The sequence below is a fragment of the Mobula birostris genome, chromosome 12 (assembly GCF_030028105.1).
Source record: "Mobula birostris isolate sMobBir1 chromosome 12, sMobBir1.hap1, whole genome shotgun sequence".
NCBI classification, from domain to species: Eukaryota; Metazoa; Chordata; class Chondrichthyes; order Myliobatiformes; family Myliobatidae; genus Mobula; species Mobula birostris.
In genome coordinates this window covers 1,245,664-1,259,254 of record NC_092381.1, presented here as the reverse complement: position 1 = coordinate 1,259,254, position 13,591 = coordinate 1,245,664, and the positions used below count along the sequence as shown (strand labels likewise).

Genomic DNA, 13,591 nt, shown 5'->3' with positions numbered 1-13,591 from the left:
AGTGTGGCATAAACACGAGAGATCCTGCAGATGCTGGAATTCTCGAGTATACACACAAAACACTGGAGGATCTCAGCAAGTTAGGCAGTTACTACAGTATGGAGGGGGATAAACCATCAACCTTTTACCCTTTTCCTCACTTGCTTCTCGCATCCCCCTGGTTCCCCTCCTCCCCTTTCTCCCACGGTCCACTCTCCTCTCCTATCAGATTCCTTCTTCGCTCTTTACCTCTTCCTTTTCCTATCATCTCCCAGCTTCTCCCTGAATACTCCTCTCTCCCCCAACCTGGCTTCACCTAATATCTTCACCTATCCTCCTTCCCCTCCCCCACCTTATTCTGGCTCTTCCTCATTCCTTTCCTGTCCTGTGAAGGTGCTCAGCCCAGACCATTGCCTGTTTATTCATTTCCACAGATGTTGTCTGACCCGCTGAGTTGCTCCAGCACTTGAACATCAGTACTCATTTCAGATAGTATCGAAACCTGTCACAAAGAACACCGCTGATCCCTGGTTCATAACCCTATCACTACCTCAGTACAGCAACATTATGACCACTGAACTAAAAGGGACTTCTATTTTGTTCAAATTGTGTTTTTTTTTCTTCTAATAATTGTATAATTTATGTTTTTATGTTGAGAGGCTTGGGGGTATGAAGTTCCTAGGACTGAACACCAATAAATTTCCCTGGTCCAAGCATATTGATGTCACAGCTAAGAAATTTCATAAACAACTCTACTTCCTCAGGAGGGTAAAGAAATTCAAGATGCCCCCTTTGACTCTGACCAATTTTTATCAATGCATCATAGAAAGCTTCCTGTCAGAACACATCATGGCTTGGTGTGACAGCTGGTCTATCTGTGATTGCAGGAAACTACAGTGAGTTGTGGACACAGCTCAGCCCATCACAGACCCCAGCCTGCCCTCCCTGGACTCTGTCTACACTTATCACTGCCTCAGTAAAACAGCCGACATAATCAAAGACCCCACCCACCCAGACATGCTCTCCTCCCCTCCCCTCCTATTGGGCAAAAGTAGGGGAGTCTTTCTTCTGTCCTTTTCCAGTCTGAAAAAAGGTTCTTGATCTGAAACGTGGATTGCTTATTTATTTCAATAGAAGCTGCCTGACCTGCTGAGTTGCTCCAGCATTTTGTGGGCATTGAAGAAGATACAAAAGGCTGAAAGTACACACCACTGGGCTCAAAGGCAGCTTCTGTCCTAATGATATCAAACTTCTGACTGAACCTCTTGTACAATAGGAGATCTTAGCCTCACTAACTACTTCATTATGATCTTGCAGTGTAGCTGTAACACTTTATTGTACATTGTTATTGCTTTACAGATACATTCTGCGTGCACCTCAACCTCCTTGGCTAAACTTTGACAAGAGTTAGTGTGTAACTGACCTCTCATATCCTCTGTTACCCTTATTCGAGTTGTTGGAAGATACTCACCGGTTGACCAGCCTCCCCGTCCTCTCCTTTCTCTCCTCCTATTCCATCCAGACCCTGCAGCAGGGCAGAATATCATTATCAGTGCAACAGTCGAAAGCAATCCTCACCACTGCAAACACTGAATTAATCTTTGGCTAACAGGTCTGATACAACACATCAACACAAGTTCACAATGACTCAGAAACATTACCCAACTGCTAAATTAGAGAAGCACCTGAGGATGCGGAGACAAGAAACCAAGCATAGTGTTCCCAATGTGGGTTTGACCCAGGGATAGAGAGACAGCAACTGAGCACGGTGCTCCCAGTGTGGCTGTGACCCAGGGATAGGGAGACAGGAGCAGAGAACAGTGCTCTTGGCATGAGACTAACCCATGGGGTAGGGAGATGGGAACTGAGCACAGTGCTCAGAGTGTGGGTATGACCAAGAGATAATGAGATGGAAACTGAGCATGGTGCTCCTATGTGGGTCTGACCCAGGCATAATGTGATGGGAAATGTATGCAGTGTTGCCGGTGTGGGTCTGACCCGGGGTAGGCAGACAGGAAGTGAACACAGTGCTCTCGGATTCTGTATGACTTCAGGGGTAGAAAGACGAAAACTGTGCATGGTTCTTTGGAAGTGGGTCTGAGTGAGGGATATAGAGACAGGAAATGTAGATGGTGCTCCTGGTGTGGGTTAGACCCAGTGGCAGCGAGATGGAAATTGAGTACGGCGCTCCAGTGTCGGTCTGACCCAGGGATAATGAGATGGGAACAGCGCACAATCTTCCCAGTGTGGGTGTGATCAGGGATACAAGACAAAACTGTGGGTTTGGAGAGAGTCTAGTCCAGCAAAATAACAAATCTACGGGAACGTCTGTGGTTTCCGAAGCAGGTCTTTGCAGAATCGCAGCGAAACCCAGTTTGCCCTTACAATAGTGTTAAGGTGTGGAGGTGGTTCTGTCACTCACCGGAGTTCCTGCTTCACCCGGTGGTCCCGGATCACCAGGGAAACCGACGGGACCCTGCAGGAGTACAAACACATCTGTTCAAAGGCTCACGAAGATCAGTCAGTGAGGGTGTGAGAGTGTGCAAGAGACAGGACACAGAGTGAGAGGAGTGGGACAGGAGCTGGGGGGGGGGAGAGAAATAAGGTGTTGTGAGAGAGGGGAGAACAGTGAGAAAGAGTAAATGTGTGGGAGAGACACACAAAGGCAGAGAGCAACAAGAGATGGGCAGAGGGAAGGGCAGAAAGAAGGAAAGTGAATGTGTCCGAGAACATGAAATGGGAGGGGTTGCGAGAACGAGGAGAGAATTAGGGACACAAGGCAGAGCCGGGGAGGGCGAGTGGGGGAGGTGGAAGGGAGATTGCCCCTTTTGGAAGGGTGGGCGAGGAGGTTTGCAAGAAGGGTAGGGAAGAGGGAGGAGAGTAGGGTTGGAGGGGAGTAGGGCAGATCTGAGGGGAGTCAGGGATGGTAAGATTATATCATAGTGACAGGGTTGGTGTGTGTCTTGGGCCATATAGGGAGTCCCACTCTGATATGGCTCAGGAACACTGGTCCTCTGACCTACCGGGTTACCCTTTGGCCCATCGTCTCCTGGTGGCCCCCTTGGTCCTGCTGGTCCAGCTGCTCCAGGGGGTCCAGCTTCACCCTTCTCTCCGACATCACCCTTAGGACCCTGCAGTAAGGACAGTCAATAACCAGTTTAACCTGCGCTGATTTTCCACAGGCCATTCTGGCCTTCCTGCTGTCCACAGCTGCAGAGTGGCATGGTAAGAGCACAGAGACCACTGAGTCTGCACTGACCCTTGCACGCCAACTGCCAGTGGGTATGCTGGGGTTCTGTAGGATCCCAATCCTCCAATGCTGGGGAACTCTTTCATTGTCTCTGTCCCACATCTGGGCATCTTCACCTGTCCACAATGCATCTGAGTTTCTCTGCTCATTACTACCAAATGAGCACAGCCCACACTTTCGGCCTCAGTGACTCATCACATGGTCAGACAAGGGTAACTGCCCTATTCACCCCATTCACACTGCCCCACTGTTATCACCAGGTGGGAGATACAGAACCCTGAAGGCACACACTCAGCCATTCAGGAACAGCTTCTTCCCCTCTGCCATCCGATTCCTAAATGGACATTGAAGCTTTGGACGCTACCTCACTTTTTTATATACAGTATTTCTGTTTTTCAACATTTTTAAATAATCTATTCAATATACATAAACACAAGGAAATCTGCAGATGCTGGAATTTCAAGCAACACACATCAAAGTTGCTGGTGAACGCAGCAGGCCAGGCAGCATCTCTAGGAAGAGGTACAGTCGACGTTTCGTTAGTCCTGATGAAGGGTCTCTGCCCGAAACATCGACTCTACCTCTTCCTACAGATGCTGCCTGGCCTGCTGCGTTCACCAGCAACTTTGATGTGTGTTGCTATTCAATATATGTAATTGATTTGCTTGTTTATTTATTATTATGTTTTATTTTTTTTCTCTCTGCTAGATTATCTATTGCATTGAACTGCTGCTGCTAGGTTAACAATTTTCACGTCACATGCCGGTGATAATAAACCTGATTCTGATTAACCCATCTGGTCTCATCATATCACAGATATCCCCCTGTCCCGCACCCACTTTCCCACCAATGAAAACTGACTCATTTTCCCATTCCCATTCCTGACGTCGAATGTTCCTTTCACCACAGATGCTGACTGACTTGATGGGAATTTCCAGTGTTCTCTAATTTTGAGGGAGACGCCCGGCTCCCAAATCACAAGGTGATTTCACTCTCCACACATCCTGAAACCCTACCTCTGGAGTATCTCAGCCACTCTCCCTGTTAACCAGTGAAACTGTCCCACCTCTCGGGCTCCCAGATCCAAAGATAGAGAGAATCATTTCCTCCTCCTTCCATCTGATCCCCACAGCCTCTGTGTCCCAGGGAGTGTGATTGCAGTCTGTGCACAGAACTGAAGCCACTTGTCTCAGAAATCCCTTCAGGAAAACTCCTGAATTGTCTCTGTCACCTCTTACTGCCTGTCCATGCCCAGAGTTCGATACAGTAGAGAATAGAATGAAGCTTTGCGGCACACTACAGCCCTTCAGCCCATCATATCATGCTGACCTTTTAACATGAAGATCAATGTAACTCTTCCCTGCAACATAATGTTCCATTTTTCTATCATCCATGTGTCTCTTAAGTGTCATAGAAACATACAGCAGAATACAGGTCCTTTGGCCCACAGTGCTGTGCCAAACATGTACTCACTTTAGAAATTATTTAGGGTTACCCACAGTCCTCTATTTTTCTAAGCTCCATGTACCTATCCAGGAGTCTCATAAAGACCCTATCGTATCCACCTCCACCACCATCACCAGCAGCCCATTCCATGCACTCACCACTCTCTGCATAAAAAAAACTTCCCCCTGACATCTCCTCTGTACCTACTTCCAAGCACCTTAGAACTGTGTCCTCTTATGTTAGCAATTTCAGCCCTGGGAAAAAGCCTCTGATTATCCACATGATCAATGCCTCTCATCATCTATCAGGTCACCTCTCATCCTCCGTCACTCCAAGAAGAAAAGGCTGAGTTCACTCAACCTATTCTCATGAGGTATGCTCCCCAATCCAGACAACATCTTTGCAAATCTCCTCTGCACCCTTTCTATAGATTCCACATCCTTCCTGTAGTGGTTGACTAGAACTGAGCACAGTACTCCAAGTGGGGTCTGACCAGGGTCCTATATAGCTGTAACATTACTTCTCAGCTCTTGAACTCAGTCCCACAGTTGATGAAGGCCAATACACCATATGCCGCCTTAACCACAGAGTCAACCTGTGCAGCAGCTTTGAGTGTCCTATGGACTCGGACCCCAAAATCCCTCTGATCCTCCACACTGCCAAGTGTCTTACCATTAATACTATATTCTGCCATCATGTTTGACCTACTAAAATGAACCACCTCACGCTTATCTGGGTTGAACTCCATTTGCTACTCTCAGCCCAGTTTTGCATCCTATCGATGACCTGCTGTAACCTCTGACAGCCCTCCACACTATCCACAACACCCCCAACCTTTGTGTCATCAGGAAATTTACTAACCCATCCCTCTACTTCCTCATCTAGGTCATTTATAAAAATCACGAATAGAAGGGGTCCCAGAACAGATCCTTAAGGCATACCATAGGTTGCCAACCTCCATGCAGAATATTCCCTGTCTACAACCACCCTTTGCCTGCTGTGTGCAAGTAAGCCAGTTCTGGATCCACAAAGCAATGTCCCCTTGGATCCCATGCCTCCTTACTTTCTCAATAAGCCTTGCATGAGGTACCTTATCAAATGCCTTGCTGAAATCCATATTCACAACATCTACTGCTCTTCCTTCATCAATGTGTTTAGTCACATCCTCAAAAAGATTAAATCAGGCTTGTAAGGCACAACCTGCCTTTGACAAAGCCATGCTTACTATTCTGAATTATATTATGCCTCTCCAAATGTTCATAAATCCTGCCTCTCAGGATCTTCTCCCTCTACTCACTGGTTTATAATTTCCTGAGCTATCCCTACTCCCTTTCTTGAATAATGGAACGATATCTGCAACCCTCCAATCCTCTGGGAACCTCCCCCATTCCTATTGATGATGCAAAGATCATTGCCAGAGGCTCAGCAATCTCCTCCTTCACTTCCTACTGTAGCCTGGGGTATATCTTGTCCGGACCCAGTGACTTACCCAACTTGATGCTTTCCAAAATCTCCAGCACATCCTATTTTTTAATGTCTATATGCTTAAGCTTTTCAATCGACTGTAAGTCATCCCTACAATCACCAAAATCCTTTTCTATAGTGGATACTGAAACAAAGTATTCATTAAGTTCCTCCACTACCTTCTCCGGTTCCATACACACTTTTCCACTGTCACGCTTGATTGGTCCTATTCTTTCATGTCTTATCCTCTTGATCTTCTCATACTTGTAGAATGCCTTGGGGTTTTCCTTAATCCTGTCCACCAAGGCCTTCTCATGGCCCCTCCTGGCTTTCCTAATTTCATTCTTAAACTCCTTCTTGCTAGCCTTACAATCTTCTAGATCTCTATCATTACCTAGCTTTTTGAACTTTTTGTAAGCTTTTCTTTTCTCCTTGACTAGATTTTCAACTGCCTTAGATGGCTTCTGTACACTACCATCCTTTCCCTGTCTAATTGGAACGTACCTGTGCAGAACACCATGCAAATATCCCTGAATATTTCCTACATTTCTGCTGTACATTTCCCTGAGAACATCTGTTCTCAATTTATGCTTCCAAGTTCTTGCCTGATAGCCTCATATTTCCCCTTATTCCAATTAAACGCTTTCCTAACTTGTCTGTTCCTATCCCTCTCCAATGCTATGGTAAAGGAGATAAAATTATGATCACTATCTCCAAAATGTTCTCCCACTGAGAGATCTGACACCTGACCAGGTTCATTTCCCAAAACCAAATCATGTACAGCCTCTCCTCTTGTAGGCTTATCCACATATTGTGTCAGGAAACCTTCCTGAACACACCTAACAAACTCCATCCAGCTAAACCCCTTGCTCTAGGAAGATGCCAGTCAATATTTGGGAAATTAAAATCCCTCACCACGACGACCCTGTTATTACTGCACCATTCCAGAATCTGTCTCCCTATCTGCACCTCGATGTCCCTGTTTCTATTGGGTGGTCTGTTTTTTAAAAAAAAACAAAAAACACCCAGTGGAGTTATTGACCCCTTCCTGTTCCTAACTTCCACCCACAGACACTCCATAGACAATCCCTCCATGACTTCCTCCTTTTCTGCAGCCGTGACACTATCTCTGATCAACAGTGCCACACCCCCACCTCTTTTACCTCCCTCCCTGTCCTTTCTCAAACATCTAAAGCCTGGCACTTGAAGTAGCCATTCCTGCCCCTAAGCCATCCAAGTCTGTAATGGTCACAGCATCTTAGCTCTAAGTACTGATCCATGCTCTAAGCTCATCCGCTTTGTTCATGATACTCCTTACATTAAAAGACACATCTCAAGCCACTCATCTGTGTGTATCCTTTCTCTATCACCTGCCTATCCTCCATTTCACACTGCCTGCAAACTTCCTCGATTTGTGATCCGACTGCCCCTTCCTCCGTCTCTTCAGTTCGGTTCCCACCCCCCAGTGATTCTACAAATGTTTGTAGTTTAAATTCTCCCCAGTAGCCCTAGAAAGCCTCCCTGACAGGACATTGGCCCCCTGGGATTCAAGTGCAACCTGTTCTTTTTGTACAGGTCACTCCTGCCCCAAGAGAAGTCCCAATGATACAGAAACCTGAATCCTTCAGCCATGTGTTTTTCTTTTTAAATTCTTTCCGCCAGTCTAACTCGCCGATGTCCACACACGTGCGCAGTCGTGCCTTGATTTAACCGCCTTCATGTACCTGTCTCTACGGCCACCCCGGAAGGGCTTTCCACAAACCCAGCACTCTCTGTGACATTCCCCCTATACTTTCCTCCAATCACTTTAAACTTATGTCCCCTTGTATTAACCATTCCCACCTTGAAAACTCTCTCGTTGCCTGTTGTCACCTTGTACATCATTATAAGTCACCTCTCACCCTCCTCCTATGCTCTCAAGTGATAAGCCTTCGCTCACTCAAGCTATCCTCATAAAACATGCTCTCTAATCCAGGCAGCATTCTGGTAAAACTCCTCGACGTACTTCCTAAATCTTCCACATCCGACCTTTGTTTATCTGACATCAAACCCACTCCCAGATTGGAGTACTGTGAGACACAACAGGAGCCTTCCTGCGCAGGTCCAATAAAGAACTTCTGAAAACCCCAGTCTCTGTGAAAAAAGAGGTACTACCTAGTGAGGCGGTCATCACCCTAACTTTGAAGCAGGGCAGATTTGATGAGCTGAATGGCCTAATTCTGCTCCTATGTTATGGTATGGCAGACTAACACTGACTCAACTCTAACTGAGGTATAGCAGACTAACATTAACCAACCCTAACTGCATAACGAACGCTCACCTGAACTTTAACCCCAGCCCTAACCCTAACCTTGAGGTAGGGCAAACTAACGTTAATCCAACTCTAACCTTGATGTATGGGAAACTATAGTCATAGTCATACTTCATTGATCCTGGGGGAAATTGGTTGTACTAATATTAACACCAACATTCACCCCAGCCTTAACCCTACCCCGCACCTTAACCATGATGCCAGCCGTAACTGTGAGGGATGGCAGATTCATGCTAACCCAACATTAAACTGAGCCCTCACCCTCACAGTGGGAGGGTACGTTAGTGTAGTGGTTAGTGTAATGCTACAAGATTGATCCTTGATTCTTGCCGCTGCCCGCAATGTTCTCCCCGTGACCGTGAGGGTTTACTCGAGCTGCTCCGCTTTCCTCCCGCGCTCCAAACATACAGGGGCTGTGGTTCATTAGTTGAAGATATCCTATGCATGACGACATTTGTGGGCTGTCCCCACCCTGCACATCCTCAGACTGTGTTGGTTGTTTTGATGCACAAGTGATATATGAAGGTCATCTTTAACCCCAACCCCTCTCTTAACCATGAAGTATAGCAGACTAACACTACTCCCTTCCCCTGACCCCACTCCCAATCCGAGCCAACAGTGCCACAAGGACTTCACAACCCTTGGTGTCAGAGTTGAGTGTAACTCACCTTGCGCCCTCTCACCCCTTGTGGACCAGGGTCGCCTGCTTCACCTGTCTCACCCTGGGGAAACAAACAATAACAATTAACACACTGCATTGATATAGCATAGCACCTTTCACTGAGGACCTGGGTGCCGGGGATCGAATGAGATCCTGGGGCCAGACAAGTGGAGAGTAGGGGCTGTGTCAGGGAAGATGGAAGAGTCACAGGGTCAAGCAGCCTGGAGAAAGTCCATTCAGCCCTGCCTGTCTATGCTGACCAGTAGCACCCATCCATATAAATTCCAGAAATGGATTTTGCCAGCACACAAGTTTGGGACTGATCTCACACAGAGACACTCTGGCAAATTACCCCCACTCCAGGAGACCACCGGAGTGGGGGGAGAAAGAAAAGGGTGGGGATAAAAGACACTGAGGGATGGGTAGGCAGGGAGGTGGGGGAAATGTTAGAAGGAATCGAAGAACAGCTATTTTCCTCAGAGGGTGCTGGGTATATGGAACAAGCTGCCAGAGGAAGTACAGGAGCTGGGTTACATTAATGTTATTAACCAGACACGGACAACCATGTAGACTTGAAGGTAAATGAGACTGGTTCAGGTAGTCAGCATGGATGGGCAGGGCCAAAAGGCCCCGTCCCATTGCTGAAAAACTGTGTCACAAGGGAGGCAGGAGCAGCAGGGTGAAGAACTGCCACTGAGTTGGGTGGGAGGGATGAAGAGGTGGGGCTGAGGGAAATGGAGGGGTGGAGTGGTGATAGGTTAGAGATAGGGGAGTGGAGGGGGTGGGGAGAGTAAGAGACGGAAGAGAGAGTGGGAGTTTGAATGAGTGGGGGGGAGAGTGAGGGTGGAGTGGAGGGGGTTGAGGGCGGAGTGGAGGGGAGAGCGAGGGCAGATGGCAGAGTGGGGAGGAGAGCGAGGGCAGATGGCAGAGTGGAGGGGGGTGAGAGGGCAGAGTGGAGGGGGGTGAGGGGGCAGAGTGGAGGGGGTTGGGGGGCAGAGTGGAGGGGTGAGGGGGGGCAGAGGGCAGGGTCAGGGGGGTGAGGGAGGGCGGAGTGGGTGGGTGGGTGATTTCCATCTTCCTCACTGTGATCCAAATGCGCAACCACAGAACACATCTACAATCTGAGTACATGTGGAATAGCATGTACCAGTGTGTGAGAGTGTGCAAGAATGTGCTGTGCAAGTGTGAGTGTGCATGTGTGTGCATATGCAAGTTTGAGTTGGAGTTTTAGAATGAGTGAGTTTGAGTGTTCATAAGTTTGAGTTTGAGCTTGACAGTGCACGAGTTTGAGTGTGAGATTGAGTTTGAGAGTATGTGGGTTTGAGTTTGAGTGTGCACAGGTTAGAGTCTGAGTCTGCGTGAGATTGAGTTTCATTGTGATGAGATTGAGTTTGAGATGAGCGGGATTGAGATGGATTATGAGTTTGAATTTGAGAGTGCACAAGCTTGATTTTGATCATGACGAGTTTGTGTTTGAGTGCATGCTATTGAGTTCTATTGTGACAAGTTTGAGAGTGCACGAGTTTGATTTTTATCATGACGTGCTTGAGCGCATGTTATTGAGTTTTATCGTGACGAATTTGAGTTCGATCATGCGCAAGATTAAGTTTGAGAGTACGTGAGTCTGAGTTTGTGAGTGCGCGAGTTTGAGGTTGAGAGTGTGCAAAATTGATTTTGAGTGTGTGCATAATGGAGTTTGAGAGTGCACAAGATTGAGTTTGAGTGCATGAGTTTGAAACTGAGTGTGCACATGAGTTTGATTTTGAGAGTGTGCGAAATTGAGTTTGCGCTTTTGCGATTGCGTTTGATAGTGTGTGATTTTGAGTTTGAGAGTTTGGGATTAAGTTTGATCATGACAAGATAAAGTTTGAGCATGCGCAGGTTTGAGAATGAGTGCGTGGGATTCAGTTTGAGTGTGCACGGAATTGAGTTTGAGAGTGCGCAAGATTCAGTTTGATTGTGATGAGTTAGAGTTGGGAGTGCATAAATTTGAGTTTGTGTGCGCTATTGAGATTTAATGTGACAAGTTTGAGTTTGAGAGTGTGTGCGTATTTGAGTTTGGAGTGTGTGAGCTTGAGATTGAGTGTTTGCGAGATTGAGTTTGAGAGTGTGTGATTTTGAGTTTGAGGGAGAACAAGTTTCAGTTTCAGAGTGCGAGATTGAGTTTGATTGTGACAAGATTGAGTTTGAGCGTGCCCAGGATTGAGTTTGAGCGTGCCCGGGATTGAGTTTGAGAGTGCGCATGATTGAATTTCATCATGATGAGATTGAGTTTGAGAGTGAAAGAGTTTGATTTTGATCGTGACGTGTTTGAGTTTGAGTGCGCGCTATTGAGTTTTATCATGACGAGTTTGAGTTCGATCATACGCGAGATTAAGTCTGAGAGTGCATGAGTTTGAGTCTGAGAGAGCATGAGTGAGTCTGAGAGTGCGGGAGTTTGAGTGCACGAGTTTGAGTTTGAGAGTGTGCGAGATTCAGTTTGAGAGTATGCAAAATTGAGTTTGAGTGCGCGCGTAATTGAATTTGAGTTTCAGTTTGAGAGTGCACGAGATTGAGTTTGAGTGCATGAGTTTGAATTTGAGAGTGTGTGATTTTGAGTTTGAGAGTGCACATTTGAGTTTCAGAGTGCGAGATTGAGTTTAATCGTGACAAGATTGAGATTGAGAGTGTGAGGTATTGAGAGTGAGTGTGCACAGGATTGAGTTTGAGAGTGAGCGTGATTGAGTTTCATTGTGACGAGACTGAGTTTAAGAGTGCATGAGTTTGATTTTGATCATGACGAGTTAGAGTTTTTCGATCATGAGCGAGATTAACTTTGAGAAAGCGTGAGTTTGAGTTTCATTGTGATGAGATTGAGTTTGAAAATATGCAAAATTGAGTTTGAGAGTTTGCGAAATTGAGTTTGACTGTGTGCGTAATTAAGTTTAAGTGTGTGTAGGTTTCAGTTTGAGAGTGCACGAGATTGAATTTGAATGCATGAGTTTGAGAGCGTGCGAGATTGAGATTGAGTGTTTGCGAGATAGAGTTTGATCATGGCAAGACTGAGATTGATTGTGAAAAGATTGACTTTGAGAGAGTACGAGATTGAGTTTGATTGTGATGATTTTGAGTTTGAGAGTGCACAAAGATTGAGGTTGAGTCCACGATATTGAGTTATATCGTGCCGAGTTTGAGTGCGCTAGATTGAATTTGAGTGTGTGCGAGATTGAGTATGAGAGAGTGCGAGATTAAGTTTGAGAGTGCGCTGGTTTGAGTTTGAGAGTGTGCAAGATAGAGTTTGAGAGTGCAAGAGATTGAGTTTAAGAGCGTGTGAGTTTGATGTTGAGAGTGTGCAAGATTGAGATTGATCATGATGAGACTGAGTTTGATCGTGACAAGACTGAGTTTGAGCATATGCAGTTTTGAGATTGACTGTGCACAGGATTGAGTTTGAGAGTGAGTGAGATTGAGTTTAAGAGTGTGCGAGTGTGAGAGTCCGCAAGTTTGAGCGTGAAAGTGCATGTGTTTGAGCATGAGAGTGCACGAGTTTGTTTGAGAGAGCGCAAGATTGAGTTTGAGAGTGCACGAGTTTGAGTTTCAGCGTGTGCGAGTTTGAGTGTGAAGGTGCACGAGTTTGAGTTTGAGAGTGTGCGCAAGATTGAGTTTGAGAGGGCGCGAGTTTGAGAGAACGTGAGATTGTTTGAGAGAGTACAATGTAGAGTTTGAGTGTGCGTGAGATTGAGTTTTAGAGTGTGTGAGTTTGAATTTGAGATTGTGTGAGATTGAGTTTGATCGTGACGAGACTGTGTTTGAGCATGCGCAGGTTTGAAATTTAATGTGCGCGGGTTTGAGTTTGAGAGTGCACGAGATTCAGTTTGAGAGAATGCAAAATTGAGTTTGAGTGTGCGCGTAATTGAATTTGAGTGTGTGCAGGTTTCAGTTTGACAGTGCACGAGTTTGAATGTACGCGAGATTGAGTTTGAGAGTGCACAAGATTGAGTTTGAGACTGAGCAAGTTTGTCTTTGAGAGGGTGTGAGATTGAGTTTCAGCATGTACAAGTTCAAGTTTGAAAGCGTGCAAGTTTGTCTTTGAGAGTGCACGAGTTTGAGTGCGAGCGCGTGCGTATTTGTACTTGAGAGTGCGCGAGACAGTTTGTGATTACGTTGGATTGAGCTTGTGAGTTTGTGGGATTGAGCATGAGAGTGCACGAGTTTGAGTTTGAGATTCTGAGAGTTTGAGTCTGAGAGGACGCAAGTTTGAATTTGAGAGAATGCGTGACTGAGTTTCTGAGAGCGCGAGATTGAGTTTTAGAGTATGTGAGTTTGAGTGTGTGTGTGAGATTGTGTTTGATTGTGATGAGACTGTTTGATCGTGATGAGACTGAGTTTGAGCAGGCACAGGTTTGAGATCGAGTGTGTGTGAAACTGAATTTGAGCTTGAGAGTGCGCAAGTTTGAGCTTGAGAGTGCGCGGGTTTGAGGGAGAGTGCGTGCCAGTTTGA

At 46.3% G+C, this 13,591-nt stretch overlaps 1 protein-coding gene across 1 annotated transcript in view; it reads right to left on the bottom strand.

The window, feature by feature from the left end:
- Positions 1-13,591, bottom strand: part of LOC140206422 (uncharacterized) — a 340,374-nt gene that overhangs the window by 65,390 nt on the left and 261,393 nt on the right. The window contains exons 49-52 of the mRNA XM_072274789.1: positions 9,119-9,172; positions 3,003-3,110; positions 2,402-2,455; positions 1,451-1,504 (exon numbers count right to left, since the gene is read on the bottom strand). Coding sequence (XP_072130890.1) covers positions 1,451-1,504; positions 2,402-2,455; positions 3,003-3,110; positions 9,119-9,172 — 270 coding nt within the window. The remainder of the gene's footprint in view (positions 1-1,450; positions 1,505-2,401; positions 2,456-3,002; positions 3,111-9,118; positions 9,173-13,591) is intronic.